This window comes from Chrysemys picta, chromosome 2, assembly GCF_011386835.1.
Source record: "Chrysemys picta bellii isolate R12L10 chromosome 2, ASM1138683v2, whole genome shotgun sequence".
Classification (NCBI taxonomy): domain Eukaryota; kingdom Metazoa; phylum Chordata; order Testudines; family Emydidae; genus Chrysemys; species Chrysemys picta.
Window position 1 is genome coordinate 126,883,349 of NC_088792.1, and position 27,253 is coordinate 126,910,601.

General features: G+C 43.4%; 1 protein-coding gene across 24 annotated transcripts in view; it reads left to right on the forward strand.

The window, feature by feature from the left end:
- TERT (telomerase reverse transcriptase) overlaps nucleotides 1-27,253 on the forward strand; it is a 134,034-nt gene that overhangs the window by 57,012 nt on the left and 49,769 nt on the right. For 14 of the 24 annotated variants that reach the window (XR_010598506.1, XR_010598505.1, XR_010598504.1 and 11 more), the window contains 4 exons: nucleotides 8,478-8,563; nucleotides 10,165-10,278; nucleotides 13,801-13,872; nucleotides 27,028-27,216. Coding sequence is in view for 11 of the 24 variants with exons in the window: in XM_024110237.3 (XP_023966005.1) it covers nucleotides 8,478-8,563; nucleotides 10,165-10,278; nucleotides 13,801-13,872; nucleotides 27,028-27,216 (461 nt within the window). In the remaining 13 variants the exon portion in view is untranslated. Of the gene's footprint in view, nucleotides 1-8,477; nucleotides 8,564-10,164; nucleotides 10,279-11,692; nucleotides 13,873-14,031; nucleotides 14,061-15,951; nucleotides 18,057-27,027; nucleotides 27,217-27,253 lie in introns of those variants that run through there. The other 10 variants (XR_002889692.3, XM_024110236.3, XM_065584160.1 and 7 more) reach the window with 8 other exon arrangements.

Below are 27,253 nucleotides of genomic sequence, written 5' to 3' on the forward strand. Positions count from 1 at the left end.
AGCTGAATACAATTGACCTGCGATAAGTGACTGGTCCTTTGACACTGGGAGTAATCTGGATATTGTTGTGATTTTTGGTGTAAAGTGACCATCTATCACATAGTCCAGCTTGCCTGGGTGTCAAGATAGACTGTAATACCCAAAGGGACTGTCTGCGACTCCATGGTAAGACTGTTATAGTGCTTTAGGAGTTCACACTTCTTACTGGGTCGGTGAAATATAATTACAGAATATACAGCCAATTTGGAGTTTCTGCCCTGCTTTTTGACAGTCTGCCCTGAGGTTGGCACTCTGTCGTGAGCCACTCCAGACAGCGTGACACTTCCTGCCCTCTCAGGGCAAATGGTTTAGATCCCTGATGGAAAAAGTGCTTGCATGCAATATCTGAAAGATGCTCTTTTTCAGGGCTCACTCTGCCTGTACCATCCATGTTCTAGTAGAGAGAACTGACAGAACAAAGAATAAAAATCTTCAAGAGAAATTCTTGGAACCTACCTTTTGATCAGTGGAAAAAAGTGTGATAGCCTATCCTTAGATGGCCAGACCTGAGTTGTGTTTGTTATGAGAAATGAAAAATTACAGAATGCTAAGCAACAAAACTAATTTTACTTTTTCATTGTTTTTGTTTTTTTTCCAAACGATGATATTAGTTTGTTCGAAGTTTAAATATTTTTCACTCTTAAATGAATTCAAAACTGTTTTTAACCAATTACACTATACATTTCACTGTTCTAAACCAAACTTTGTGCTGCAGCCTCTAAACTTACATTACAGACCACTAGTTACTGAATTACCTTATTTGGATTTATGCCTGCAAGTTTAGAGGACAGGTTGAAACTAGCTGAAAAGTTCCTTTCCAGCATAATTTGAAATTATAAGGTAAATAGAGAGTCATATTCTTCTTTTATGTACTCTTGTGCAACTCCTTCCATTGATTTTTGTTCATCAAAATTGTATCACTGTCCAATAGAATAGGGGTCGGCAACCTACGGCACGCATGAGCCCATTTTGCCTGGCACACGGCTGCCAGCTAGGGTCCTGGCCACCGGCCCCACTCAGCCCGCTGCCGGCTGAGTGAACGGAACCCCAGGCCGGCAGGAGGCTGAGCGGGGCCGGTGGCCGGGACCCCAGATCGGCGGCAGGCACGCCCCCTGGCTCCCCACTCACCGCGCTTGGGTTCTGCGGCTCCTGGGAGAGTGGGGAGCCAGGGAGCGCACGGGGACCACCGCCTGCATGTATCTGCTGCATGCATCCGCTGCAGGCGGCTGGGAGCCGCAGCCTGGGCAGGCATGCCCCCTGGCACCCCCTCACTGCACTTGGGTTCTGCGGCTCCCAGAAGTGTGAGCTGCCGCTGCCCCTCCTGGAGCTCCCCCCTCCCGCTGCCTCAGCACTCTGTGGGGGAGGGGCTGTGCACGCGGCAGCCCAGTAGCATATTTTGCCTCCATGTGGAGCAAGTGTCTGACCGGCATGGACATGGTAAGGGGAGTCCTGGGGGGCAGTCAGGGAGCAGGGGGAGGGTTGGAAGGGTCGGGAGTTCTGGGGATCCTGTCAGAGGGTGGGGAGTGGATGGGGCGTGGGAGTCCCGGGGGTCTGTCTGGGGGTGTGGATAAGGGTCGGGGCAGTCAGGGGACAGGTAGGGGGTAGGGTCCTAGGGGGTAGTTAGGGTGGGGGAGTCTCAGGAGGGGGCAGTCAGGGGACCAGGAACAGGGAGGCTTAGGTAGGGGGTGGGGTTCTGGGAGGCAGTTAGGGGCAGGGGTCCTAGGAGGGAGCAGTCAGGGGACAAGGAGCGGGGGGGGGGGTTGGGGATTCTGAGGGGGGCAGTCAGGGGGTAGGAAGTGGGAGGGAGTGGATGGGGGCAGGGCTCTCCCGCCCTGTCCTCTCTTTTGATTGTTGAAATATGGTAACCCTAGGTGAGGGGGGAGCCGGGGGCACATGGGGGCTCACACCCGCATGCATCCGCTGCAGCCTGCAGGAGCCCCCAGGAGGGGCACCGGGCCGCAGCCTAGGCAGGAGGGGTGGGGGGGCACGACTGCTCCCCGCTAGTGGCGCCGCCGCTGCCTTTGCAGGGCTGCTGCCCCTCTGCACCGCGCAGGCTCCTCCATGGCTGGGGCTTGCTGCTGCCGCAAGCAGGACACTCTGGCTCTCCGGTGCCTCTGGAAAGCGGCTTCTCCCTGCCGAGCTGCTGTAGTGGCCCAAGCCCGGCAAAGCCAGTGAGTGGACTCGGGGCAGGGGCCACCGGGGTGGGGTGGAGAGGGCTCGTGGGGGCGCTGTGTATCCTCCAGGGGAGTTCAGGAGGCGGGAAGGGGGAACCTGGTCTGGGGAGCAGCCCCTGGGCACGGCTGGCCCCTGGGGTCTATAAAGGCTCGTTGGGATTTACCCCTCAATGAACCGATGTGCAAGGGGGAGGGGGAGGTGGAAGTTTCGCCTAGGGCGCAAAATATCCTTGCACCAGCCCTGCCACAGGGGGTGCATGCGCCCCAGGTTAAGAACCACTGCACTAAACTGATAAGATCTGCATTTTAATTTAATTTGAAATTAAAGCTTCTTAAACATTTTAAAAAACTTGTTTACATACAACAATAGTTTATAAACTTATAGAGAAGACCTTCTAAAAACGTTAAAATGTATTACCAGCATGTGAAACCTTAAATTAGAGTTAATAAATGAAGACTCGGCACACCACTTCTGAAAGGTTGCCGACTCCTGAAATAGAACATGGAACTCATAATTGGCAGCCATGCACAAGGATAACATAAAGCAATTTTTTGTGGTAGAGGGAAGTATTTTTTCCCCCTTCAGACTTATAAATGTATGTATAGGTGGCCATCCTCTGCTCTGGTTACCTGAAGCATACATTAAACTACAGAATTATGGTAGAGTGATAGCAAAGCCATAGTTCAGGTTGTATACCAGAGAATAACTGGAAAAGATTGGAAATATGCTAAATATTTTATGCCAGAAAAAACATACAAAATAGAGTGTTCAGGGACTTAATTTTCTGTGCAATTGGAATTTTTAGGGATGTGATGTATTTAAAATATTTTGAAATTAAAAATGGTTGTTTTTTGATATAGGATCCCTAATGTATCACTTTTATATACATGGAAATTCTACAGTAAACCTCTGATGTAGATTACTATATATCTATAGTTTACAAAAATACCAATTTTATGTTTTTCTCTGTTGTAATTTTTAAGAATAATGTTCTTTGAAAGTGTGGCATTAAAGGTATGATGATTTTATTTTGCTTAGGAAGCAACCCATGTTAACATAGTGCTACGTGTAGGGGTTTACATGATGAACTATTGACTGCATAGAATTCAGAGGATGCAATATTTACAACTTCTGGCACACACAATAGAGACAAACGGAGAGAAACTCTTTCCCCCCCACTCCTTGACATTCCTCTTTCCAGCTTCCCAATCCCCAGTTGTACCAGATGCCCAATCCTTTCCCTCTCCTGCCCTAAGCTCTCTAGCCCCCTGCATCCTTCTCCTTTCTTCCAACCTCTATTCTCCCCAGCTTCCTTTTGGTCCCAATCCTCCACACTCCGCTCCCAGCTCTCCTGCTGCTCCCAGCCCTCCTTGCTCCCAGGGACTCCTCTTCTGCTTTCAAACTCCCCCCTCTCCTCCCTAACCTTGGGGAGCTATCTACCAAGGTACACCAATACTGTATAAAAAGAATTAGTAAATTAATACAAATAAAAACTTCATTTTGTGACATTTGAGTTTGTACCCTGCCAACCCAAAACCTTAAAAGCGTGAAAATCAGAAGTTAAGGAAAAAGTCACTGGCATTCTTTGTCATTTGCACATTGCCAGCAACACACCTCATCAGGCTTTTGCTTCCATCTCTTATTATTCCTGGAGGCATTCTGCGCCAAAAAATTAAAAATTTTGCACACAATATTTTAAAATTCTGCAAATTTTATTTGTCAAAATAACATCACATAATCACACCGGTTTCAATTATTTTGGTAATTTATTTCAAAATATCTGTAAACAATTATGTCTGCGGGGCCCTCCCTTGGTCAGAAATCCACACCCCTAGCCCAGCCGTGGGGGCCCCCCTTGTCCAAATACCTGCACCTCCTCCCTCCCAGACCCCAGCTGTGGCCCTCCCAGCCCAGACCCCCCTCCCCTCCCTGAGCCCAGGGATCCAGAGGGAGAAACAGCCTGATGCTTGGTCCCAGGCTTTCCCTCAGGGCATGCTGGGAACTGCAGCTGTCAGGAACCCACTAGTTCCCTCCCCCATCAGTGTCTATATGCGAGCTGGGCTCTGCTGGGTCCAGTGGCCCCTAGTGGTGGCCAGCAGCACTGCAGCCCATTTCTGTGGGAGAAAGGAAATTCTGTGTGCACAATGAAAACAGGAGTACTTGTGGCACCTTAGAGACTAACAAATTTATTTCAGCATAAGCTTTCGTGAGCTACAGCTCACTTCTTCAGATGCATAGAGTGGAACACACAGACAGAAGATATTTATACATACAGAGAACATGAAAAGGTGGAAGTACGCATACCAATTGTAAGAAGCCAATCAATTGAGATGAGCTATCAGTAGCAGCAGAAGAAAAAACTTTGAAGTGATAATCGAGATGACCCATAAAAGGTGTGAGGAGAACTTAACATGGGGGGAAAAATTCAATTAGTGTAATGACCCAACCATTCCCAGTCTCTGTTTAGACCTAAGTTAATTGTGTCTAATTTGCATATTAATTCAAGTTCAGCAGTCTCTCTTTGGAGTCTGTTTTTGAAGTTTTTTTGTTGCAAAATTGACACCTTCAAGTCTGTCACTGAGTGATTACACTGCTCTACAGCCAAAATGCTTCTGAAATAAATGTAGTCAAACTTTACTAATTCTGGGTTACTGAGAATGAAAATGATGCTTAAAATTGTTGATTGGCTCTAGTTTTCAAGATACGCTATTGGGTCAGTATATACGACCCTTGACTTGGGAATGGCGGAGGATAAGTGAGTTATAAAGGGAAGGGATCTCAATTTAAACCAGAAATGACTAAAATGCAGCTTTGACTGGATCTATGAATAAATCTATGACTGGGTTTGGACAGTACTTGCTTTTTAGGCAAAACAATGAATGATGCAATCTGAAGCTGGTATTGTGTCATACATGGTATGAATTGCATCATGTTATTCCTAGAAGTCATGGATGATGCAATCATAACGAAGCTTACATCACTCTGCTGAACAAATTGCCCTATATCAGCTCTAGAAATCATACAGTGTCGTGCTCTCTTATTTGTCAGTGTTTGATTTTGCAAAGGGACACATTTCAGTTTAGCCAAAGTGAGCAGAGATGCCTCATACTTGTGTGAACAGTGCAGATAACTTCTGCTATGTTTGTGGTGAAGTAACTTTTGCATCACAAAAGCGCAGTATAACCACTATGGTTAAGAAAGCCTATCACCTTTGTTTTGGCTGCAAAATTGGAGATCAGGACAAGAGGTGGGCCCCACACATATGCTGCAACACTTGTGCAACAAATCTTCGCCAGTGGTTGAACAGGAAAAGGAAATCTATGCCTTTTGCAGTGCCAATGATTTGGAGAGAGCCAACAGATCATACCAGCAATTGTTACTTCTGCATGGTGCCTCCAGTTGGGAAAGGTGTGTCAAAGAAGAAAAAGTGGACTGTGAATAGGACTAAACTATGTACATAATAGTTTTTTGCCTTTTGTTTCATAATAAATTTTATTTATATAACCCTTTTGCTGATTTTTAAAGTGTTACATAAACGGGACAGGTGAAATATTATCATGTAAAGCAACCATAAACACATGAAAAGACCTAGGTTTACAATTTGTGATTAAAACTTTACTATCTACACAATATACATAGACATAAAATGTAAAAACTTAAATATCTTAGAAACAGTAGCCGATCAGTTGTTTTAATTGTCATATTTGAATTCAGCACATCAGAATACATAATAAATAGCACATTTTATCTCTGAAGCAGACGACTTCTCAAAAATTGTAGACCAGTGTTAGAGTGATTGAAATGTTCTCCCACTGGTTTTTGAATGTTATGATTCCTGATGTCAGATTTGTGTCCATTTATTCTTTTGCGTACAGACTGTTCAGTTTGGCCAATGTACATGGCAGAGGGGCATTGCTGGCACATGATGGCATATATCACGTTGGTAGATGTGCAGGTGAACGAGCCCCTGATGGTGTGGCTGATGTGGTTAGGTCCTATGATGGTGTCACTTGAATAGATATGTGGACAGAACTGGCATCGGGCTTTGTTGCAAGGATAGGTTCCTGGGTTAGTGTTTTTGTTGTATGGTGTGCGGTTGCTGGTGAGTATTTGTTTAAGGTTGGGAAGCTGTCTGTAAGTGAGGACTGGTCTGTCTCCCAAGATCTGTGAGAGTGAGTGATCATCTTTCAGGATAGGTTGTAGATCTTTGATGATGCGCTGGAGAGGTTTCAGTTGGGGGCTGAAGGTGGTGGCTAGTGGCGTTCTGTTATTTTCTTTGTTGGGCCTGTCCTGTAGTAGGTGGCTTCTGGGTACTCTTCTGGCTCTGTCAATCTGTTTTTTCACTTCAGCAGGTGGGTATTGTAGTTTTAAGAATGCTTGATTGAGATCTTGTAGGTGTTTATCTCTGTCTGAGGGATTGGAGCAAATGCAGTTGTATCTTAGAGCTTGGCTGTAGACAATGGATTGTGTGGTGTGTCCTGGATGGAAGCTGGAGGCATGTAGGTAAGTATAGCGGTCAGTGGGTTTCCGGTATAGGGTGGTGTTTATGTGACCATCGCTTATTAGCACAGTAGTGTCTAGGAAATGGACCGCTTGTGTGGATTGGTCTAGGCTGAGGTTGATGGTGGGATGGAAATTGTTAAAATCATTGTGGAATTCATCGAGGGCTTCTTTTCCATGGGTCCAGATGATGAAGATATCATCATGTAGCGCAAGTAGAGTAGGGGCTTTAGGGAACAAGAGCTAAGGAAGCGTTGTTCTAAGTCAGCCATAAAGATGTTGGCTTACTGTGGGGCCATGCGGGTACCCATAGCAGTGCCGCTGACTTGAAGGTATATATTGTCCCCAAATGTGAAATAGTTGTGGGTGAGGACAAAGTCACAAAGTTCAGTCACCAGGTTTGCCGTGATGGTATCGGGGATGCTATTCCTGATGGCTTGTAGTCCATCTTTGTGTGGAATGTTGGTGTAGAGGGATTCTACATCCATAGTGGCCAGGATGGTGTTTTCTGGAAGATCACTGATGGATTGTAGTTTCCTCAGGAAGTCAGTGGTGTCTCGAAGATAGCTGGGAGTGCTGGTAGCATAGGGCCTGAGGAGAGAGTCCACATAGCCAGACAATCCTGCTGTTAAGGTCTAAATATCTTCTGTCTGTGTGTTCCACTCTATGCATCTGAAGAAGTGAGCTGTACCCCATGAAAGCTTATGCTGAAATAAATTTGTTAGTCTCTAAGGTGCCACAAGTACTCCTGTTCTTTTTGCGGATACAGACTAACATGGCTGCTACTTTGAAATCTGTGTGCACAATGTTAATTTTGCAAAATTCTGCGTTGTGCAGTGGTGCAGAATTTCCTAAGGAGTATCTTTATACATACCAAGAAGCCATATGTATTCCCAAATTTTAGACTTGTACTGTCATGCAAAAAGTTAACTGTGATCTTGTATACTTTTGTATCAAAAGATCAGTGCATCTGATTGTTACCCTGTCCACGCATTTAGGAAGTTATTTTGTCTTAATGCTACTGATGTCCCCCTGTTAAGGAGTGCTCTCAGTATTCCTTTTTTTTATCTGATTGGTAGAAATGAAAGCCTCATGGGGTGTTGGGGTGTTCTGGACTATGTGAAAATGTCAATGTATTCAGGATGCCTTTCCCTTAACTTTCAATTTGCATAATTTTGAAGTTTTGGGTTGGTGTGGTGTGCCTTGTTGCTATCACTATATGAAGGTTTTGTTTATATTATTAAAAGAAAAGGACTGCCCATAAATATCAGACAAACCTCAGCTCACCCCTTTGCAGCATTCCTGGAAGATTAAAAAAATCCACGTGCAGACAGACCCAGATGCAGAACGTGAAGAGGATGACAGATTCTGGTAGTATGCTATAGAATATTATAAATGATCATGTGTAAAACAGTGAAGTTACTAGGATGTTATATATCACATTTTATTGTAATAAGTCACTGTATGCATTTTAAAATCACAGTTAGACATTTTTACCTGGCTTTCTCGCCACCTCTCACCATTTTGAGAAAATTGCCTCTTTGCTAAAAATGCAAATGTTGCACAAATGGTGAATTCTGATCTGTTTCCAAATGTGTTTGTGTGTAGTACATTTTTAAATACAGAATCTAAAATGTTGGTTTTATTGAGTTTTTGATACTTTAAATCGAGACTAAAATATGCTTAAAGTCAAAGATGCATCTTTTCAACTTGTTCTTCCTTATTAATTAGGACAACATCTTTTCCTTTTTTTATTTTTTTAGAGCCTTTCTTTAAATGAAACAAGCTCCAGCCTGTTTGCTTTTTTTCTGCAAATGATCCATAACAACATCTTGGAGATTGAGGGCAGGTAAATGAGTTTATGAAAAATAACATCAATCTCTGCTATTCTGCTCTGTCAACCGAAAATCTTTCAATTGGCACTAAGGATGTAACCTTCTTAACTAGCTTTTATTAGATGGGATATGTTACTTGACCTTATTTTGAAATGCAGTTGTCATTTAATTTAGGTTAGAATCTATAAAAGCATGAATTGTCTTGGAGTGGAAAATTTTTATTCACATAATAAATTCTGTTTCTTTCAAATGAAAATATACACATTTTTAAAACATCTTGCTGTTTCCTGTAAGTCAGAAACCACTTACAGTTAAAAATAAGTGAATAAATTGCAAAGGAAAGAGATCAAAAAAGCTTTATAAGATTTTGGAGATTCACAGTGGCTACTAGGAAGAAAGCAACATCAATACAGTTTTACTAATCTTATTTCAGTTTTCTAATGTGCAAAAATTACTTTCCTTCTTTTTAAGTTGGGCTTGTTTAGAAGGGCGCTGCGGTTGATGCATCGGTGGTCGATTTAGTGGGTCGTGAAGACCCGCTAAATCAACAGGCATTGCTCTCCTGTCGACTCCTGTATTCTGGATTGAGAAGAATAAGGGGAGTTGACGGGAGAGCATCTCTCGTCGACATCACGTAGTATGGATCCCGTGGTAAGTAGATCTAAGCTACCTCAACTTGAGTTATGCTATTCATGTAACTCAAATTAGATCAACTTTTCCTTGCAGTGTATACAAGGCCTAAGGAAACTATGCAGGGTGATACTGTGAGACAGAAGTTGATTGAAGTGAATGAATTTAATGTTGTCTTCTGTTTTCATACAGAATGGCCATGAATTTGTTCAATAAATAATTTAAGTTATATAATTTTAAATTAGTTTAATTTATCATTGGTATGGACATACATCATGATTTTAGTGGTGGGAATTTAAAATTGCAACGTTTGGTTATATATTTTCTTTTTAAAAATGGTACTATTACAATTTTCAGACTTTTTAGCAAGAGCTTAACATCTTATGTATTTTAATTTTATAATACTTACAAAGTTTGTTTGGAATTTGAGTTTTCTTTCTAAACTGGTATGAAAATTTCTTTTCTAAAATTTGTTTTAATTAACTAAGGTATCGCTGTCTTTTTTTAAATATAGTATTGAACATGCAGCATTTGTTCAGAGAAGCATTGATAATAATTATTATAAAAATATTTTTAAGCAATGAAAAATGTTTTAAGAGAACTAATTACTTCTCTACACATCCCTACATTTCCTAAAATAACCAGTAACTTGTTAGTGTGGATTTCAAGTCCTTTCACTTTTTAGTTAACAGTTGCTCCAAGAAGTCTAGATAGTGTTCAGACGTTACTCAATAGTTGTTATAAAGGTTTCTGTCATCCTCTATATTTCTAAATATTTATATTGTCACATTTTATTTGTCTGAAAAAATAAATTTTGTGGCTATAGAAGGTGACATAAGAGAAATGGTGTCTAATATTAAGCATATTTGTTTCTTGGATATATTGCTTACCTTTTCGTATGATTATAAAAATTGTAAATAAACCTCTCATGGCTAACTGAAGTTTCCTGTTGCCAGTTCTAATTTACATTCTGCTTATTTACTAGGTACTACTTACAGAGTTGTGGAATTCCGCAGGGCTCCATTTTATCAACTCTGCTTTGCAGTTTATGCTATGGAGACATGGAAAACAAATTATTCTGTGGAATACAGCGAGATGGGTAGGGTAATTTTTCTTTTTTTATACTTCGGTTTATTACTTCTATGGTGCTATGACTTTGCATATTTCTTTTCAGACTTTGTTAGATTTGAGAAATCTTTGCGGTAGTGGCATAACAAATACTGTACATTATAAAATAGGATATGCCAATTAAACTTTTTTTTTTACTATACAAAAAGTTTATTTTTTCTGAGCTTCTCCCAATGCTTTACCTACAATGCTGCTTTAAGTGTTAGCCCCATTTCAAAGCAACAAAGATCCATTGTTTTGGGAGAAAATCATCAATTCTCAAGGAATTGTGAAATCTAATGGCCAATAATAATACAAATATCTAGCTGTTATATGGCAGTTTAGATCCCAAAGTGCATCACATCTTTAATATAGTTACTCTATCCAAAATGTCTTGCGTGTTTCAGATAAGGAATTCTAACCTGTCTCCCCTAAAAGCTGCATAAAATTATAGATTCGAATAAAACACAGTAAGGATGTTCAAACACACTAATTCAGAGTAATTAAAATCTTTATTGGAGTCCTTGAATACCATGCCAGTTTATAGCAGGTTCTTCACTAGTTTCGTTGATCACACTGCAATTGTGTGGAGCTTCATGATATGGTACAAAGGGGTTGGGAATTTACCTTACAAAAACATTAGAGTTTAAATATATAAAATTGCAGAAATTTAGGGAGTTCAATAAAAGCTAAACTTCTAGGAAAGCCTTGACATTTACCTTAGAGCTAGCTAAACTTCTTTCACTGTGCTGTACGTTGAGATTCCACCCTGCCATTTTCCATTATTTGCATATACAATATTCTAGATGAGCACCACACATTTGGTTTCATAATTTTTCATGCATGGTTGAGATACTAATTAAGATGATTTGGCAGCAAGCTAATTTTTGCTGTTTTCATGTAACAGCTCTAATTTCTTTATCTATGGATATGAGACTAGTATATAGGGGATATATTAGGTATGTTTCTGACACTTAAATAATTGACCTCCCCAAGGAATCTTAGGCCCTGACCTTGCTGCATGTTAAGTATTCTTGGTGTCTCACAGGACCAAGCCCTTACAAATTAATTTCCTTAAATACGTTATTTGTCTAATCAGGAATTTGTAAAATTCTTTTGTCTACTATTTATGAGGAGAACCAAATCCATAAAATGGCCCAACTACTATACCATTAATACTAAGGCATTTTAGTTCTTGTGGTCACTGATAAAATGAAACTGTTTATTGTGGATAGGTAAAATCATATGAGTTTCTGGTTTTCTGAGGGCCTCACTGTAGGGACAGAGTGAAGATAGTTTGACTGCCTCAACTGAATTTTCATACTTTCCAAAGTTTGGGGTTTCTCTAAATTTAATCTTATTTCTGAATTTTCCTGGGTTTCTAACTCTGTTGTTTTTAATATCAGTGTTCTCATTCTTGGAAATTGATACCCATTCAAACCACTGCAATATGCCTGCAGCCTTAACTCCACCATAATGAAAGTTTGTGCAGGAATTTCCTTAGAGTCTTTGTTCCACACCCCCATTCCCTTCTTGAGGTCTGCAGGAAGGGAGCTTCAATATTACGTCCTTCAAAGTCCTTATGAAGGGAGCCCAGCTCCTGTGGATCTTAGGAGGCTCTGCCTTGGTAAGTATATCAACTCTCTAAGTCTTAGGAAATTTGCCAGATACTCACCAACGCTACAGGTTTAGGAGGATTGTAAGATGTCCCCCAGTCTCTTCCCACAAGCATTATGGTTACCTGGCATGATCAGTCCTGGGAGGCTTGTGCCATCGCCCACATGTGAGATTTAGGAGGCTCTTTGAGCGCTTCCTGAAATCCTAGCCTCCATGAATGTAAAGAGATTTACTGCCCTCCCACACCCATGCACATACACCAACACCTGCTAGTCTTAAAATGCTTATCAGGGCCACAAACTTGCTGTGGGTCTTAGGAGGTTTGTGAGTTCCTACAATAAACCATAGCAGGGTCATGGTCCACCCCCTCCTGAATCTTAGAGTGGCCTTTGAGTGGCCCCCTAACACACATTTTACCCTGTGATCTTTAGGGGAGGCTCTTTGGTGGAAACCCCACACTTCAGGAGTCTTATTTGTTTAGGGGTCCTTCACTCCTGGCCTTAATAAGCTACTCAGCCCAGCTGACCCATAACAGGATCATTGAATCCCTAATGAGCCAAATTAGGGACATGGGTCATCATTGGGGTATATCTCCGCTCCCTTAGGTTTGCCCCTGCCATCTAGCCTCCATAATCTCCCTGTGGATTCTTTTCTCCTGTGAACCTTAAGAGACGCGCAGGAGTATCACTCCACCTGGGTAACTGCATCAGCCCATTGTTAAATATTAGGATGCCTACTTCAATGGCACAGAAGTGAGGAGGCTAGTAGACTTCTACCCATACCCGTTCTCCACAAGTATTAGTAACCTGCCAATACCCACTGCACAAGCCTCCTTAAGTCTTACAGGGGCCCCTGTAGGTTAATTAAAATGCCAATAAGTAGTTAAAGATTTATGTATTGATTGAGTGAGAACTGGGAGTTAAGCGCCTAGGTGCTTTTCAAGATCCCACTGTGCACCAATCTGCATCTCTAGGCATATAAATACCTTTAAAAATCTGGCCCTTTGGCTGAGATTTTCAAAGTAATCTGAAAGTGTTAGGGTGTCAGATTTCCACTGAATTTGAAAATCTCAGCCTTTTTAATGATGCAATTTAGTACTGGATTGACAGCGTTGGAAATCTGAAATCCTCTGTCTGCAGGAAATTACAGAACAGGCAGAAGATAAACATGCCTAAACTGGTCAGTCAGTCTTAATTTGTGCTTTTCTGTGGCCATGAGAAGTAAGTTGCTATGGTCATATATGAAATTCTGTTCCAGCTACCTGTATGTGACCCTGCATTATGGCAGACTACAATACAGATATGCTTTAGTTCCCAAGTTCACTAATTAAAGTTCATTATAGGAAAAAATAGCTAATTAAAAGTGTGTGTGTGTGTGTGTGTATATGTTTGTACACTTAGGCCTAGTTGCAACTAAAACTTAGGTCAACCTAGCTACGTCATACAGGGGAGTGAAAAATTCACACCCTGGAGAGATATAGCTAAGCTGACCTAAGCCCCAGTATAGACACCACTAGACTGACAAAAGAAATTCTTCCATTGACTTGGCTACTGCCTCTTGAGGGAGTGGGTTTACTACAGTGATGGAAAAATCCTTCCATTGCTGTAGCAAGTGTCAACATTGTGGTACTACAACTGCAGAGCTGCAGCTATCCCTCTGTAGTGTCTGAAGCGTAGACAAACACTTGGGGGAACAATGTAAGAATGGGGAAAATTCTCATTGAAATTTTATGTAGGCAATTTGGAGATCTTATTGCTCTCTTTCATTTTGTGAATAAAAACTGAATAAGTACACTAGTCCACAGCCATCCACTTTAGGAACAACATAGAAGAAAAGAATATTTCCAAATTAAACATAAATTTGTTTTAACTTTTTTTTTTTTTTTTTTAAATTCCAGAGTGCTGATACGGTTAATTGATGACTTTTTGCTACTTACACCTCACTTAACACTAGCGAAAACTTTTCTGAGGTATGCTGTTAAAGACCCAAGTTTAAAATAATAAGCATTCGTACATTTTGTTTGCATTACCTCCTGTATAGAAGCATATATATTTTGTTCATTGATTAATATTTAGGTTCTGATAAAATAAAATAATTTTGAAGGTTTTTTTTGTTTGTTTTTTTCAAGAAAATGTTTAAACTTCCTGTTCTGAAAAGGTGAGTGTCATGATAGATCACTGTTTGAGTCCATGCTCTGTTGTATTTGACTGGCAACAATCCTATAGTTAAGTACTTGGACACCAGCCAGTATCAAAATAGTATATGTCTGCCCCAGCTAGGATCTCTGGTGACCCCTACTGTCCCTAGTTTAAAGCCCCTTTCTACCTGCTGATGTTGATGGGGCTTCATGCTGCAGTTGTTAAGGTGGATTGGGCCGGAGCAGCTGACCATTGTCTATTTGATCATTTTCTCTCAGTCTTTAAAAGCTGTTCTGGATACATTAATAAAAAGTCCATACTAAGCAGTCATGACTGCTATCTTCAATTCTGGGGGAAAGGCTTTGACTCTTAGATGGTCTATCAGCACTAAACATTCTCTGATCTGAATGAGCTTGGGTGAGTATCTGAAAATACTCCTGGCCTCCCTGGTGGCAACAAAGATGTCCAATATGAAACTTCCTTGAAAGGACTCAAAGAACAATTATTTAAAATTCTTCAGAGTTATATTCTTCTGTTGGGTGCCAAGAGAGGCACCCAGATACCATGGAGATGAAAGCAGCATAAATAGCTGAGGGGGAGAAGGTGCCAAATGCCTTTTTGCAAGTCCAATGGGAAAAGTCTTGAAGGTTTATTTTAATGTTCTTAATGCAATCAGCTGTATCTTGCTCTTTGTGGCCAGTTAGACATTTTGAGGGGTTTGAAACCTGGTGGTGTCCAGTATCAATTAGAAGAAATGAACTTGAGCCTCTCTAAGTGCTGGTTGAGGCACTAGTGAAATAAGTCATACCACTAATGTGCTGTGAACACCCCTTGTTTTACTCCGCGGGGGGAAGGAGGGGATGTGTGGAAGGGGGAATTCTGCACCAAAAATAAAAATTTTGCATATAATGCTTTAAAATTCTGCATATTGTATATGTCAAAATAATGCAATTTAATCACGCCAGTTTCGATTATTTTGGTTATTTATTTAAACTACAATACTGTGGATGGAGAATGGGAGTGGGGAGCATTGGAGGAAATCCCCAAACCCCCTTTGTCTAATAATAATGTAGCTTTGTTCCTTTATTTCTAGTTATTAGTAAACAAATATATGCAGCCATATGCTCAGTGTTACATCATAGGCAATGAAGAGAAAGTGGGGGCTGGGGAACCAAACTCACAATTTATACTGGCTACTGACCATCTTCAGATGGTCAGTAGCAAACAGTTCATGGAGCACATTTTGATAGGAAAATTTTTCAATCCAAAAATTCCGACCAGTTCTAATCATTAAAGCACCATAAGCATTTATAAGGCCATACTGTCCTTTACACCACTCTGACAATGTAAATGAGTGTTAAAACTTTTACATCTGCTTTATGCTCCTGTGGGAATTCACTTAAGAATGGGAACAATTCACTAACAATAGTGGGAACAACTAAGCAGGCAGGCTGCTACATTATGCTCTGTGTGAGGGAACAGAGCCTGCCTCATGCCTACCTCCAAACACCCCAAACCCTGCACCTCCATGCTGGGCGCACTGCAATAGCGAGCGAGAGGGACAGAGTCTCTCTTAGCCCTGGTCTACACTACGAGTTTAGGTCGAATTTAGCAGCGTTAGGTCGATTTAACCCTGCACCCGTCCACACGACCAAGCCTGTTTTATCGACTTACAGGGCTCTTAAAATTGATTTCTGTACTCCTCCCCAGCGAGGGATTTAGTGCTAAAATTGACCTTGTTGGGTCGAATTTGGGGTAGTGTGGACGCAATTTGACGGTATTGGCTTCCGGGAGCTATCCCAAAGTGCTCCATTGTGACCGCTTTGGACAGCACTCTCAACTCAGATACACTGGCCAGGTAGACAGGAAAAGCCCCATGAACTTTTGAATTTCATTTCCTGTTTGGCCAGCGTGGCGAGCTGATCAGCACAGGTGACCATGCAGAGCTCATCAGCACAGGTGACCATGCAGTCCCAGAATCGCAAAAGAGCTCCAGCATGGACCGAACGGGAGGTCCTGGATCTGATCGCTGTTTGGGGAGAAGAATCCGTGCAGGCAGAACTCCGTTCCAAAAGATGAAATGCCAATATATATGCCAAAATCTCCAAGGGCATGATGGACAGAGGCTACAAGAGGGACACACAGCAGTGCTGCATGAAAGTTAAGGAGCTCAGGCAAGCCTATCAAAAAACAAAGGAGGCAAACAGTCACTCCTGGTCAGAGCCCCATACATGCCACTTCTATGATGAGCTGCATGCAATTCTAAGGTTGCCCCTACCACTACCCCATCACTGTCTGTGGACACCTGCAAGGGGAGAGTCTCACGCAACAGGGACTTTGTGGATCAGGAAGATGGGGAGGAGGTTGAGGATAGTGCACAGCAGGCAAGCGGAGAATCCTTTCTCCCCGGCAGCCAGGAACTGTTCATCACCCTGGAGCCAATACCCTCCCAACCCTCCCAAGGCGGGCTCCTGGACCATGAAACACCTCTGGTGAATGTACCTTTAAACAAAAGAAGTGAGAAGGCACCTCTGGTGAGTGTACCTTTGTAAATATAATACAGGGTTTAAAAGCAAGCGTGTTTAATGATTAATTTGCCCTGAAGACTTGGGATGCATTTGTGGCCAGTATAGCTACTGGAAAAGTCTGTTAAAAGTCTGTTAACGTGTCTGGGGATGGAGTGGAAATCCTCCAGGGACATGTCCATGAAGCTCTCCTGGAGGTATTCTAAAAGCTTTTGCAGAAGGTTTCTGGGGAGGGCAACCTTATTCCGTCCTCCATGGTAGGACACAAGCCAGTAACAAGTAGTCTGGAATCACTGCAGAACAAAGCATTGCAGCAAATGGGCCCAGGCTTTGGTGGCATTCAAGCAACATCCGTTCTTTATCTCTCTGTGTTAGCCTCAGGAGAGTGATATCATCCATGGTCATCTGGTTGAAATATGGGAAATTTGTTTAAGGGGACATTCAGAGGTGCCCGCTCCTGCTGGGCTGTTTGCTTTTGGCTGAAAAGAAATCATCCCCGCTATCAGCCACGCGGTGCGGGGAGGCCCGTTCATGCTGACTTGTTCACGTTTGGCTGACAGGGATCTTCCCTGATACTAGCCACGCGGTGGGGTGTGTGTGTGTGTGTGTGTGAACCAATCATCCCAGAGAATTGGGTGGTGGTGGTGGGGGTTGGGATGTGCAGCACATTCACCGTAAAACCGCAGCCCCTCCTTTTAAATGGCCAACCCAATGGGCTTTGCTTGGTATGGGAAAGGAGGGCGCTGCTGTTTGAAACCATTCTTGCATGTTATGAAGGTTGAAGAAGCCGAAACCCTTTGCCTTACCATGGCTGCCTGAAAACCGAATTCTGTTGCCGAGCCGAGCGTGTGTGATGTCTCACACCAAACCAGCAGGCACTCAATATAAGAGGCAAAATGCGACCTTGTACCAAAAGCACATGTGCTATGTAATGTGAATCGCTTGATTCAGTGTGAAATAGTCTTCCCTTTGTTCTCTAAAATGTATCTTTTAAAATACTACTCTCCCTTTTTTTCCTCCCGCAGCTGCAAATGTGTCTACACTCCCCCTATCATCTCCATCCCAGAGGCTAGCATGGAGTAGAGTGTGAAAAAAATGCACTCGCGAGGACATGTTCTCAGAGCTCATGCAGTCCTTCCGCACTGAAAGAGCTCAGCAGAATGCGTGGAGGAAAACAATGGCAGAGTCTAGTAAAGCGTTAAATGAACGCGATGAGAGGAGGGAGGAGCACGGTGAGAGGTGGCAGGATGCAATGCTGAGGCTAATGGGGGAGCAAACTGACATGCGCAGGCGTCTGGTGGAGCTGCAGGAAAGGCAGCAGGAGCACAGACTGCCTTTGCAGCTCCTGTATAAACGCCTGCCCTCCTTCCCAAGTTCCATCCACCACCCCACCCGGTGCTTTGCTCCTCACCCACCCCTCCCGGACTACCTTGCGAGTTTTCCCCCTATTTGTGTGTTGAATTAATAAAGAATGCATGATTTTGAAACAATAATGACTTTATTGCCTATGAAAGTGGTGATCGACGGGGGAGATGGGTTGGCTTACAGGGAAGTAGAGTCAACCAAGGGGGCAGGTTTTCATCAAGGAGAAACAAAGAGAGCTGTCACACCATAGCCTGGCCAGTCATGAAACTGGTTTTCAAAGCTTCTCTGATGCGCAGGGTGCCCAGCTGTGCTCTTCTAATTGCCCTGGTGTCTGGCTGCGCGTAATCAGCCACCAGGCGATTTGCCTCAACCTCCCACCCCGCCATAACGGTCTCCCCCTTACTCTCACAGATATTGTGGAGTACACAGCAAGCAGCAATACCAATGGGAATATTGGTTTCACTGAGGTCTAACCGAGTCAGTAAACTGCATCATTGAGCTTTTAAACGTCCAAAGGCACATTCTACCATCATTTTGCACTTGCTCAGCCTATAGTTGAACTGCTCCTTACTACTGTCCAGGATGCCTGTGTATGGCTTCATGAGACATGGCATTAAGGGGTAGGCTGGGTCCCCAAGGATATCTATAGACATTTCAACATCCCCAATGGTAATTTTCTGGTCTGGGAAGTAAGTTCCTTCCCGCAGCTGTTCAAACAGACCAAAAGGTGTGAGCGTTATGTGCCTTTCCCGGCCATCGCACTTTGATGTCAGTGAAACATCCCTTGTGATCCACCAGTGCTTGCAGCACCATTGAAAAGTACCCCTTGAGGTTTATGTACTGGCTGCCAAGGTGGTCCAGTCCGTCTATCGCCCCACCACGAGTATTAGCCTGCTAAACCCAGGGTTGTAAGTTCAATCCTTGAGGGGGCCACTTGGGGATCTGGGGCAAAATCAGTACTTGGTCCTGCTAGTGAAGGCAGGGGGCTGGACTTGATGACCTTTCAAGGTCCCTTCCAGTTCTAGGAGATGGGATATCTCCATTAATTAATTATAACCCCATTGCTGCAAAGCCATCCACTAAGACCTGCACATTTCCCAGAGTCACTACCCTTGATAGCAGCAGCTCGGTGATTGCGTTGGCTACTTGGATCACAGCAGCCCCCACGCTAGATTTACCCACTCCAAATTGATTCCCGACTGACCTGTAGCTGTCTGGCATTGCAAACCTCTAGAGGGCTATCGCCACTCGCTTCTCAACTGTGAGGGCTGCTCTCATCTTGGTATTTTTGCGCTTCAGGGCAGGGGAAAGCAAGTCACAAAGTTCCATGAAAGTGCCCTTACGAATGTGAAAGTTTCGCAGCCACTGGGAATCATCCCAGACCTGCAACACTGTACAGTCCCACCAGTCTGTGCTTGTTTCCCAGGCCCAGAATCGGCGTTCCATGGCAGGAACCTGCCCCATTACCACCATGATGTCCAAATTGCCAGGGCCTGTGCTTTGAGAGAAGTCTGTGTCCATGTCCTCATCACTATCGTGATCGTGCTGTCGTCGCCGCCTCGCCTGCTTTTGCAGGTTCTGCACATACTGCAGGATAATGCACGAGGTGTTTACAATGCTCACAGGAGCAGCGGTGAGCTGAGCGGGCTCCATGCTTGCTGTGATATGGCGTCTGCAGGACAGCAGAGTTGCAGCGGAAGCGGTGGCTGACGACGGATGCCACAAGAATAGATATTTATACAAAACGACGAGAGGACCTACGAGGTGGATTCATGGCACCAGGTGAGCAGGAGAGCAGAGTTGCAGCGGAAGTGGTGGCTGATGACAGATGCCACGAGAATGGATATTTATAGAGAACGACAAGAGGACCTGTGAGGTGGATTCATGGCGCCAGGAGAGCGGTGAATGACGACGGTTAGCAGTCCTACTGCACCGTCTGCTGACAGCAGCACCCAGGACACAACAGCAGTGGTGATGGTGAGCTGAGCTGAGCAGGCTCCATGCTTGCCGTGGTATGGCATCTGCACGGAAAAAAGGCACGAAACGATTGTCTGCCGTTGCTTTCACGGAGGGAGGGGCGACTGACGACATGTACCCAAAACCACCCGCAACAATGTTTTTGCCCCATCAGGCATTGGAAGCTTAACCCAGAATTCCAATGGGCAGCAGAGACTGCAGGAACTGTGGGATAGCTACCCACAGTGCACCGCTCCGTAAGTCAATACTAGCCACGGTAGTGAGGATGCACTCCGCCGACTAAATGTGCTTAGTGGGGACATACGCAATCAACTGTATAAAATCAATTTCTAAAAATCAACTTCTATAAAATCGACCTAATTTCATAGTGTAGACATACCCTCAGTTTGATTAATGATCTTGATGATAAAGTGTAGCAATTTGGAAAGTATGCCAGTGTCTGTCTTTGTCATCATCATGGTTCTGGAATTTGGGTAACGTAGAGTAAAGTTCTAACTTGTTTTCCCAGAGATAATTGGAATACATGGTGCTTTCCTAGTAATGGCTGGTTTCAGACCTCCTGGATTTGGCAGAGAGGTTTTGTCAGACACAATAGGTTTCTGCAGGGACCATACTTTAGGTGTTGGACCTGGTGGATACAACGCTAAGTATTCCCTTGCAGCTAACAGTCGATTACTTCTGTCCTCTTCAAAGGCTTGGAAAGCTCTGAGTGTTGTATGTCGCCATGCTGATCTATTTGACACACCTTTTTCAAGATCATCCGGTTTTATTGCATTAAAGTGTATGCTGTTTTTGATGCTGTCCTTGTAGCGCTTTCCCCCACCCGCTCCGGGAGTCGTTACCGTGGTGCATTGAATCGCTGCTACCAGGGCTATGGGCGTGTGCTCATCATATCTACATTCTTGCGGACTATCCCATATATCTTCCTCCCAAGTTTCCCAGGGGTCCCATATTTTTTCCTCCCAGTCTGGGCTTTCTCCATAGAACATTTTTTTCGAAGTCAATGTTCAGGCATCTTCAGGTATCTGGGTAATAACACTTGTTTCAATTGAGGATGGCCTGTTCAGTGGTTGGCTGAAGTGTTCAACCCATCTCTGTTCCATGCCATGTTTGTCTTTGAAGATTCTCCTGCCATCAGCCTTCATGAGTGAACCTGTGCCCACCTTTGAAGGTCCATAGACTAGCTTCAAGGAATCAAAGAACTTCTTTGTTTCATTTGTTTCTGCATACATTTGAATGTCTTCTGCTAACTTCTCCCACCATTTATTTTGTGTTGAGCGTAGTAGTCTTTGTGTCTTGCTTTGCAGATGTTTGAATCTGTCTTTCAGGCGGACTGAGTATCATTTTGCCTGTTTTCGAAAGCCTCACTTTTTCATTCAAGAGTACTATGATTTCCTTATCATTTTCATCAAACCAGTCACAGTGAGCCCTTTTCTTCCATCTGGGGATGTCAGTTGCAGTTTTTTGTACTGTCTCTGAATTCCTCCCATGAGACAAGGTTGGTTTCTAGTACACTTTGTAGCTTGTCTCGGTAGGATGCATGGTTTAATTTAGCAATATCAGGGGACATCTTGATGGTTTTGGGGCATTTCAGGCATGTGAGTACAATATGTAAATTCAGTATTGACCTAATCATTCTATCATCTGTCCAGCATTCTGCTCCTCGCCTGGCTCTGGTGATCCTGACATCCCTTATGTTACAATGTAGGGATATGCTTACCCTGCTGAATATACATGCGTGATTTTCCTCCAGGGTCCCAATGGACCTTTTCTATGAACTTCCACTTTTGTGCCCCTACAGATAGTGGAAGTTCGTTGTTCAGCAGGCCCCTCTATTTATCTGTGGGACGGAGGTATGCATCGGGGAGAAGCTGTAGTGGTGTTGATGGTGGAGATGCACTGGCGGTTATGGAGGCTATTTCCTTGTGGGTATTTTGTAATCTTGTAGCTTCTCTAACCAAGTCAGGTGTGGGTGCCCCATCCCACTGAGCTCGGTTGGCTCTGTACTGCATCAGGGTTCACCAGGCTAGTTGGCAAACCTCATTATCAGTTAGCTCTCTCTCTTCCCCCTCATCCTTCTGCCTAGAGGTGTCGGCCTGATGTTGCCAGAGATCTGGGTATACCCAATCCCCCTGCTGACCCCATCCCCTCCGGAACGACCCCTAGCATATCCTCCCCAGGTCCCAGTAATCCTTTTGTATCACTTTCATTCATATATGTAACCGCTGGTTCTATTGCCGCCACATACGAGATCCTTTCTTTCTTTATGGTGGGTTGTGGTCAGAGTAAGTAGTTATTTGTTGGACCAATCCCCTTAGCTCCCCTAGGTTAGCTGGGTGGTTATCCTGCCAAACTGCAAGTTTACCAGAATAATAGGGGGCCAAAGAGGCAGCGCCACCCCTTAAGGACTGGTCAATGAATGCTAGCTCATCTATCGGGGTGGCACTATCAACTGCTACCAGACCAGCCATTACTTGCATCAGAGTCCATCGGTTTAAATAATTCTTGGGGTCCTCATTAGGCTCCTGGATGGAGGCCACAACTTGTGCTATAAAATTATGCCTGCCTGTCTGTTCCCCAAATGTTGTCATTAGACCCTGGATACCTATGTCCTTGGTGACTCCCAACCTCTAATTTCCAAGGCCGCACATACCCCTATGAGTCGGTGGACTTCCAAGGTAGTTAGTCCCTCCCTTGCTGCAAGTAAAAATGCGTTGGTACACCGTCTAGAAAAGGTGTCTCGCTTCAGGGTCCCCAAATGTTCAGCAATCGCCTTTAAATCGGTGGCTGATACTGGAACTGTGGTAATGATTGTGCTTCCCCCCACCCGCTCCGGGAGTCGTTACCGTGGTGCGTTGAATCGCCCCTACCAGGGCTATGGGCGTGTGCTCATCATATCTACATTCTTGCGGACTATCCCATATATCTTCCTCCCAAGTTTCCCTGGGGTCCCATATTTTTTCCTCCCAGTCCGGGCTTTCTTTGGGCAAGTTTTGATCCTATTATCCTGCTGTGACTGCTGCAACTTGGCAAGTTTCGAAGCCTAGCTTCTGCTTAAGCTGCTTGATAATGGATTCGCAGTGGTTATGGTTTGCAGGAGCTCAGCCTTGTTCTAACATTAATTTCTTCACCATGCCCTGTAGGACTTGGGTTTTTTTTTAATATTTTATTTTTTTCCTCTACCTGTTCCAGTAATTCCTTCTCCCTTGCTTTTTAGTTCCCGTACAGTATCTTTAAGCCTGTCCAATTGTCCGTGGACCCCTGTAGTTAATACTTTCCATTTATCTGTGTCTTGTTCACTCGCGCTGAGCTTTTCACACAGTGTAGTATTTTCTGCTTGGCAGTTTGCCAGCCGGAGAAACACCTCATTACAGGCTTCCTACAATAGACAGAGTGCAGCCGAATCCTTTTTTATTGGGATTGAAGGTTTATGAATCAACAAATATTTTGTCAATTTGTGTTCCAAATTGGCTATGGTGTGGACATCTGCTATTGCTTGTTCCGTCCATGAGCTATGGCCAAATTTCTGCAAAATTTGTAAAAAAAAAAAAAAAAAAAAAAAAAAAAAAAAAAAAAAAAAGGGGGGGGGGGGGTAATCTCTTGTACACACAGCAGCTTTTTCAGCTCCGCCTGAGCATCGTCCTTAGGGGACTCCTTTCGTCTGAACATTTTGTATTTAAGGTCTTTGGTTGGTTTATATTTCTAATCATTCTAAGATTCTGTGTGCCTGTGCTTGGTTCGTGGCTTACAACAACCCTTTTTTCACCTCTATTGCCTGTGCCAGTGCCGGGGCTTACAAATTTAACCCGTTCTGGGCCAGAGGGAGAGATGCTAAGCCTCCCTCTTTATCACTCGACCTATTACCACCGAGGGTTCATACACCAAGCATAAAAATCCCTCCCAGAATCAGAGCGAGAAACACTAAGTTCTCCTCTTGTGCCCAGTCTTGCTATGGCTGAGGGTATATTCACCGAGGCAATTTCGGGTTGGAGCGAGGATCTCTAAGTCCTCCTACTGCCCGACCCTACTACAATTGGGGGCATACCCACCTCCAATTATTTTTCCCCAGCAACCCAGGGTGGAGAGAGGAATGCTAAGCCTTTCTCCTATTTCTCAGCCCTGCTACGACTGAGGGCGTGTATACCTTTTAACCATCAAAATTTTCAGGTCATAGAATATCAACAGTGAAGACAATATTAACCACAAATGGTTCCCTCTTTACTGCCTGGTATCTCTATGATGGGGTGTGCACACCTGAATGATCACTTTTAAGTTTATGGTATACCTTTTTAGCAGTATTTTCAACAATTACAGAGCATATTCTTCACCTTTGCATTCTCCACCAAAAATGTTATGCTTATACAAAGCACATGAGGTCTTTTATAGGGGAGAAGGCATGCCACATTTATTGAGAATACAGCAGTTAGCATATGCTTTTCAGTCACACACACACACACACCATGCACACAGTCCCACCAGTTGATGTTATAGTTACCAGTCCAGAGTCTGGATCAATCTAGTGGCCAGCCAGATTGGTCGCAGAGGGGAGCCGGGCTCTGTCGGTCGCAGTCCAATGCTCCTAGAGTTGTTGGCAAGATGAACCCAAAGTTCCATGGCAAAGCACCCTGTTCTTATAGTTCTTTCTTTTTGTTGAAGTCTATGGATTTTGCTGTGTCATTTTATGACCGGTTACTCCTTAATTGGTGTTATCTTTTCATGGCTTCTTTCATTCCAAAACACCTCCAGGAGGGTCATCCTGTCCTGGTTTCGATTTAATTAATTATCTTGTATTTAAGGGTGCTAGCCTCCACCTCAGGGTCATCAATCTGCCCTTTCTCAATCCTGGATGCGCATTGATGGTTCTCTGGCGTCAATAAGTCTCGTTAAGTCTCTCCTCCCTTGATCATCTGTCTTCAGCAATGGCCTTCACACCTTATCTTTTCCTGATGTAGACATTTCTCATTCACACAAACAGTTCTTTGCAGAGACTTTCCCCAAAGGTAACAAATAGCAGTGTTTTATGTTGAACAAGAAAGGCATCATAAAATAGACCTTACTAAATCTTGTAACTATCTTTTCCCACATTGGGGCCTGGGCCTCCAACATTCCTCTAATTTAATTAACATAGACACAGACAAGATCCTGTCTCTGACTTACAAGACATGAATAAAAAGAAAATGGCTAATACTAGTATCCACTATCCTATTCATTTATTCTAATACCTTAATTCTTATAATACATACAATGTATATAGTCAAAACATAATCAATTATATAGCACAGTACCCATGGTACAACACAGTGCAATCCTAAAAAGGGCTGCCCTGTCGCCTAGGGTGTTGCCAAGCTTCCTTACTACCCTTGGGTCAGTGATGGGCGGCCAATGTCCCAGGCCGCCTGTGTGCAGGCTTGTGGCTATGACTGCCAGTAATCATCTTCACCTGTTGCTTGCCACTCCCCCATTGCTACAGGACTTTTGAAGAGAGATGTGCATGAATGACATGTGTGAGAGGTTGATTAAAATGGGAATCATTGCACTGGGACAATCCCATTCTCTCAGCTGCTGAAGCTTGGCCCAGTGGCACAAAGGCGGTTACAACTGGAGGATTCTTTAGCTGCAGTGGATAGCCATGACTTCTATAGTGCCCCGTCGTGCCTTTTACCTTCCACAATGCATTGTTGCACTGCTTTTCAAGCTGTTGGACCACTGTATGGTCTCTTCTGCCTTGGCTACCAGAGCAGTCTTTGTATGCTTGGGAGGGCAATCCTTAAATCACCGTCAGTTTTCACACTTCCGGTTACCCTCACCAGGTTTAGCCCGCATGCCGAGGCAGTTTACCAGGGTGTGGCCGCTGTCGCATACTTACAGCTACTTGGAGCTAGTGAGAGCTGAGTGTACAGTGAGGAACAAAGAGGAAAAGAACCACTCAGTATCCCTTGTCTGTGTATACATGCACAATAACACTCTCAAGACCTACCTCCTATGGCACATTAGGCCGAAATTATGTATCTGGACCTTGTAATTGTGTGGCACTATCCATCCCAAGACTTCTCCTCTTCATTACTCTTTCAAGCCTAGTATACTTCAATCAATGTAATGTCCCTTATGGGGTTTAATTTGATATTAAATTCAATTTATTTTACTCTGACTCAAAACTTGCAGTGTCCTTCAGATGTTACTATTCATAAAATCATAGAATCTCAAGGTTGGAAGGGACCAACCCCCTGCTCAAAGCAGGACCAACACTAAATCATCCCAGCCAGGGCTTTGTCAAGCCGGGCCTTAAAAACCTCTAAGGATGGAGATTCCACCACCTCCCTAGGTAACCCATTCCAGTGCCTCACCACCCTCCTAGTGAAATAGTGTTTCTTAATATCCAACCTAGATCTCCCCCATTGCAACTTGAGTGCATGTATAACTGCATTGTAGCTGTTGGGGAGCAGTTGTAGATTTTGACAGCAGGAGAGTAGGGAGCCATTTATGTCAGTTGATACTGTCAAAGGGTTGCATTTACTCTTTCTCTCTCCCTTTTGGGGAACGGCAGAAGTGAATTTAAATTTGACAGTATATGTTTATCCCACCATACCCTACCCAATATCTGCCTCTAAATTGTTAGCAATAGATATATTAGCTTGATATTTCTGCTACAATGAAGTCTGTGGTGTGAACAGGGGCAGAGTTAAGATTGTTTATCATTTATGTAATCTTATTTGTGATTTTTTTTTATAATCCGTAATGTTTTTATCTCATTTTCTGCTCTAAGAATTAAACTCTTCATTTCATTAATCATTTCCTTAACCCTTTTATTGGTTTGTTTTGCCTTAAGTGCCTTCAATTTTTGGATCTCTGGGAGCATTCGCTCAGCTAAAGAGTTGGTGACCCTTTGATTTTGGAACACCTCTTCTGTATTTATTCTCAGAGATTTCTTCCCTTGTGTTCAAATTATTTCTCAACATTTGCAGTAGTTTATATAATGGACAGTAATCAGGATTCTTTTTCCTGGAAGATACCCATAACAATTTTGGACTTGCTTTTGATAAGTGGCAGGCTAATAGGTTAATGTCACTTATATTACGCATCACACATTATATTTTTGCTAATCATTTATATCTAATTTAGGACTCTGGCGACAGGTATTCCTGAGTATGGCTTTTTAATAAACCCCAAGAAGACCATGATGAATTTTCATGTTGATGAGGATATCCCAGGATGTTCCAAATTTAAACAGTTACCATATTGCGGTGTGATCCCATGGTGTGGGTTGTTACTAGATATACAGACACTTGAGGTTTACTGTGACTACTCCAGGTAAATATGGATACTGGTTAAACTTCCTAGTATAAAT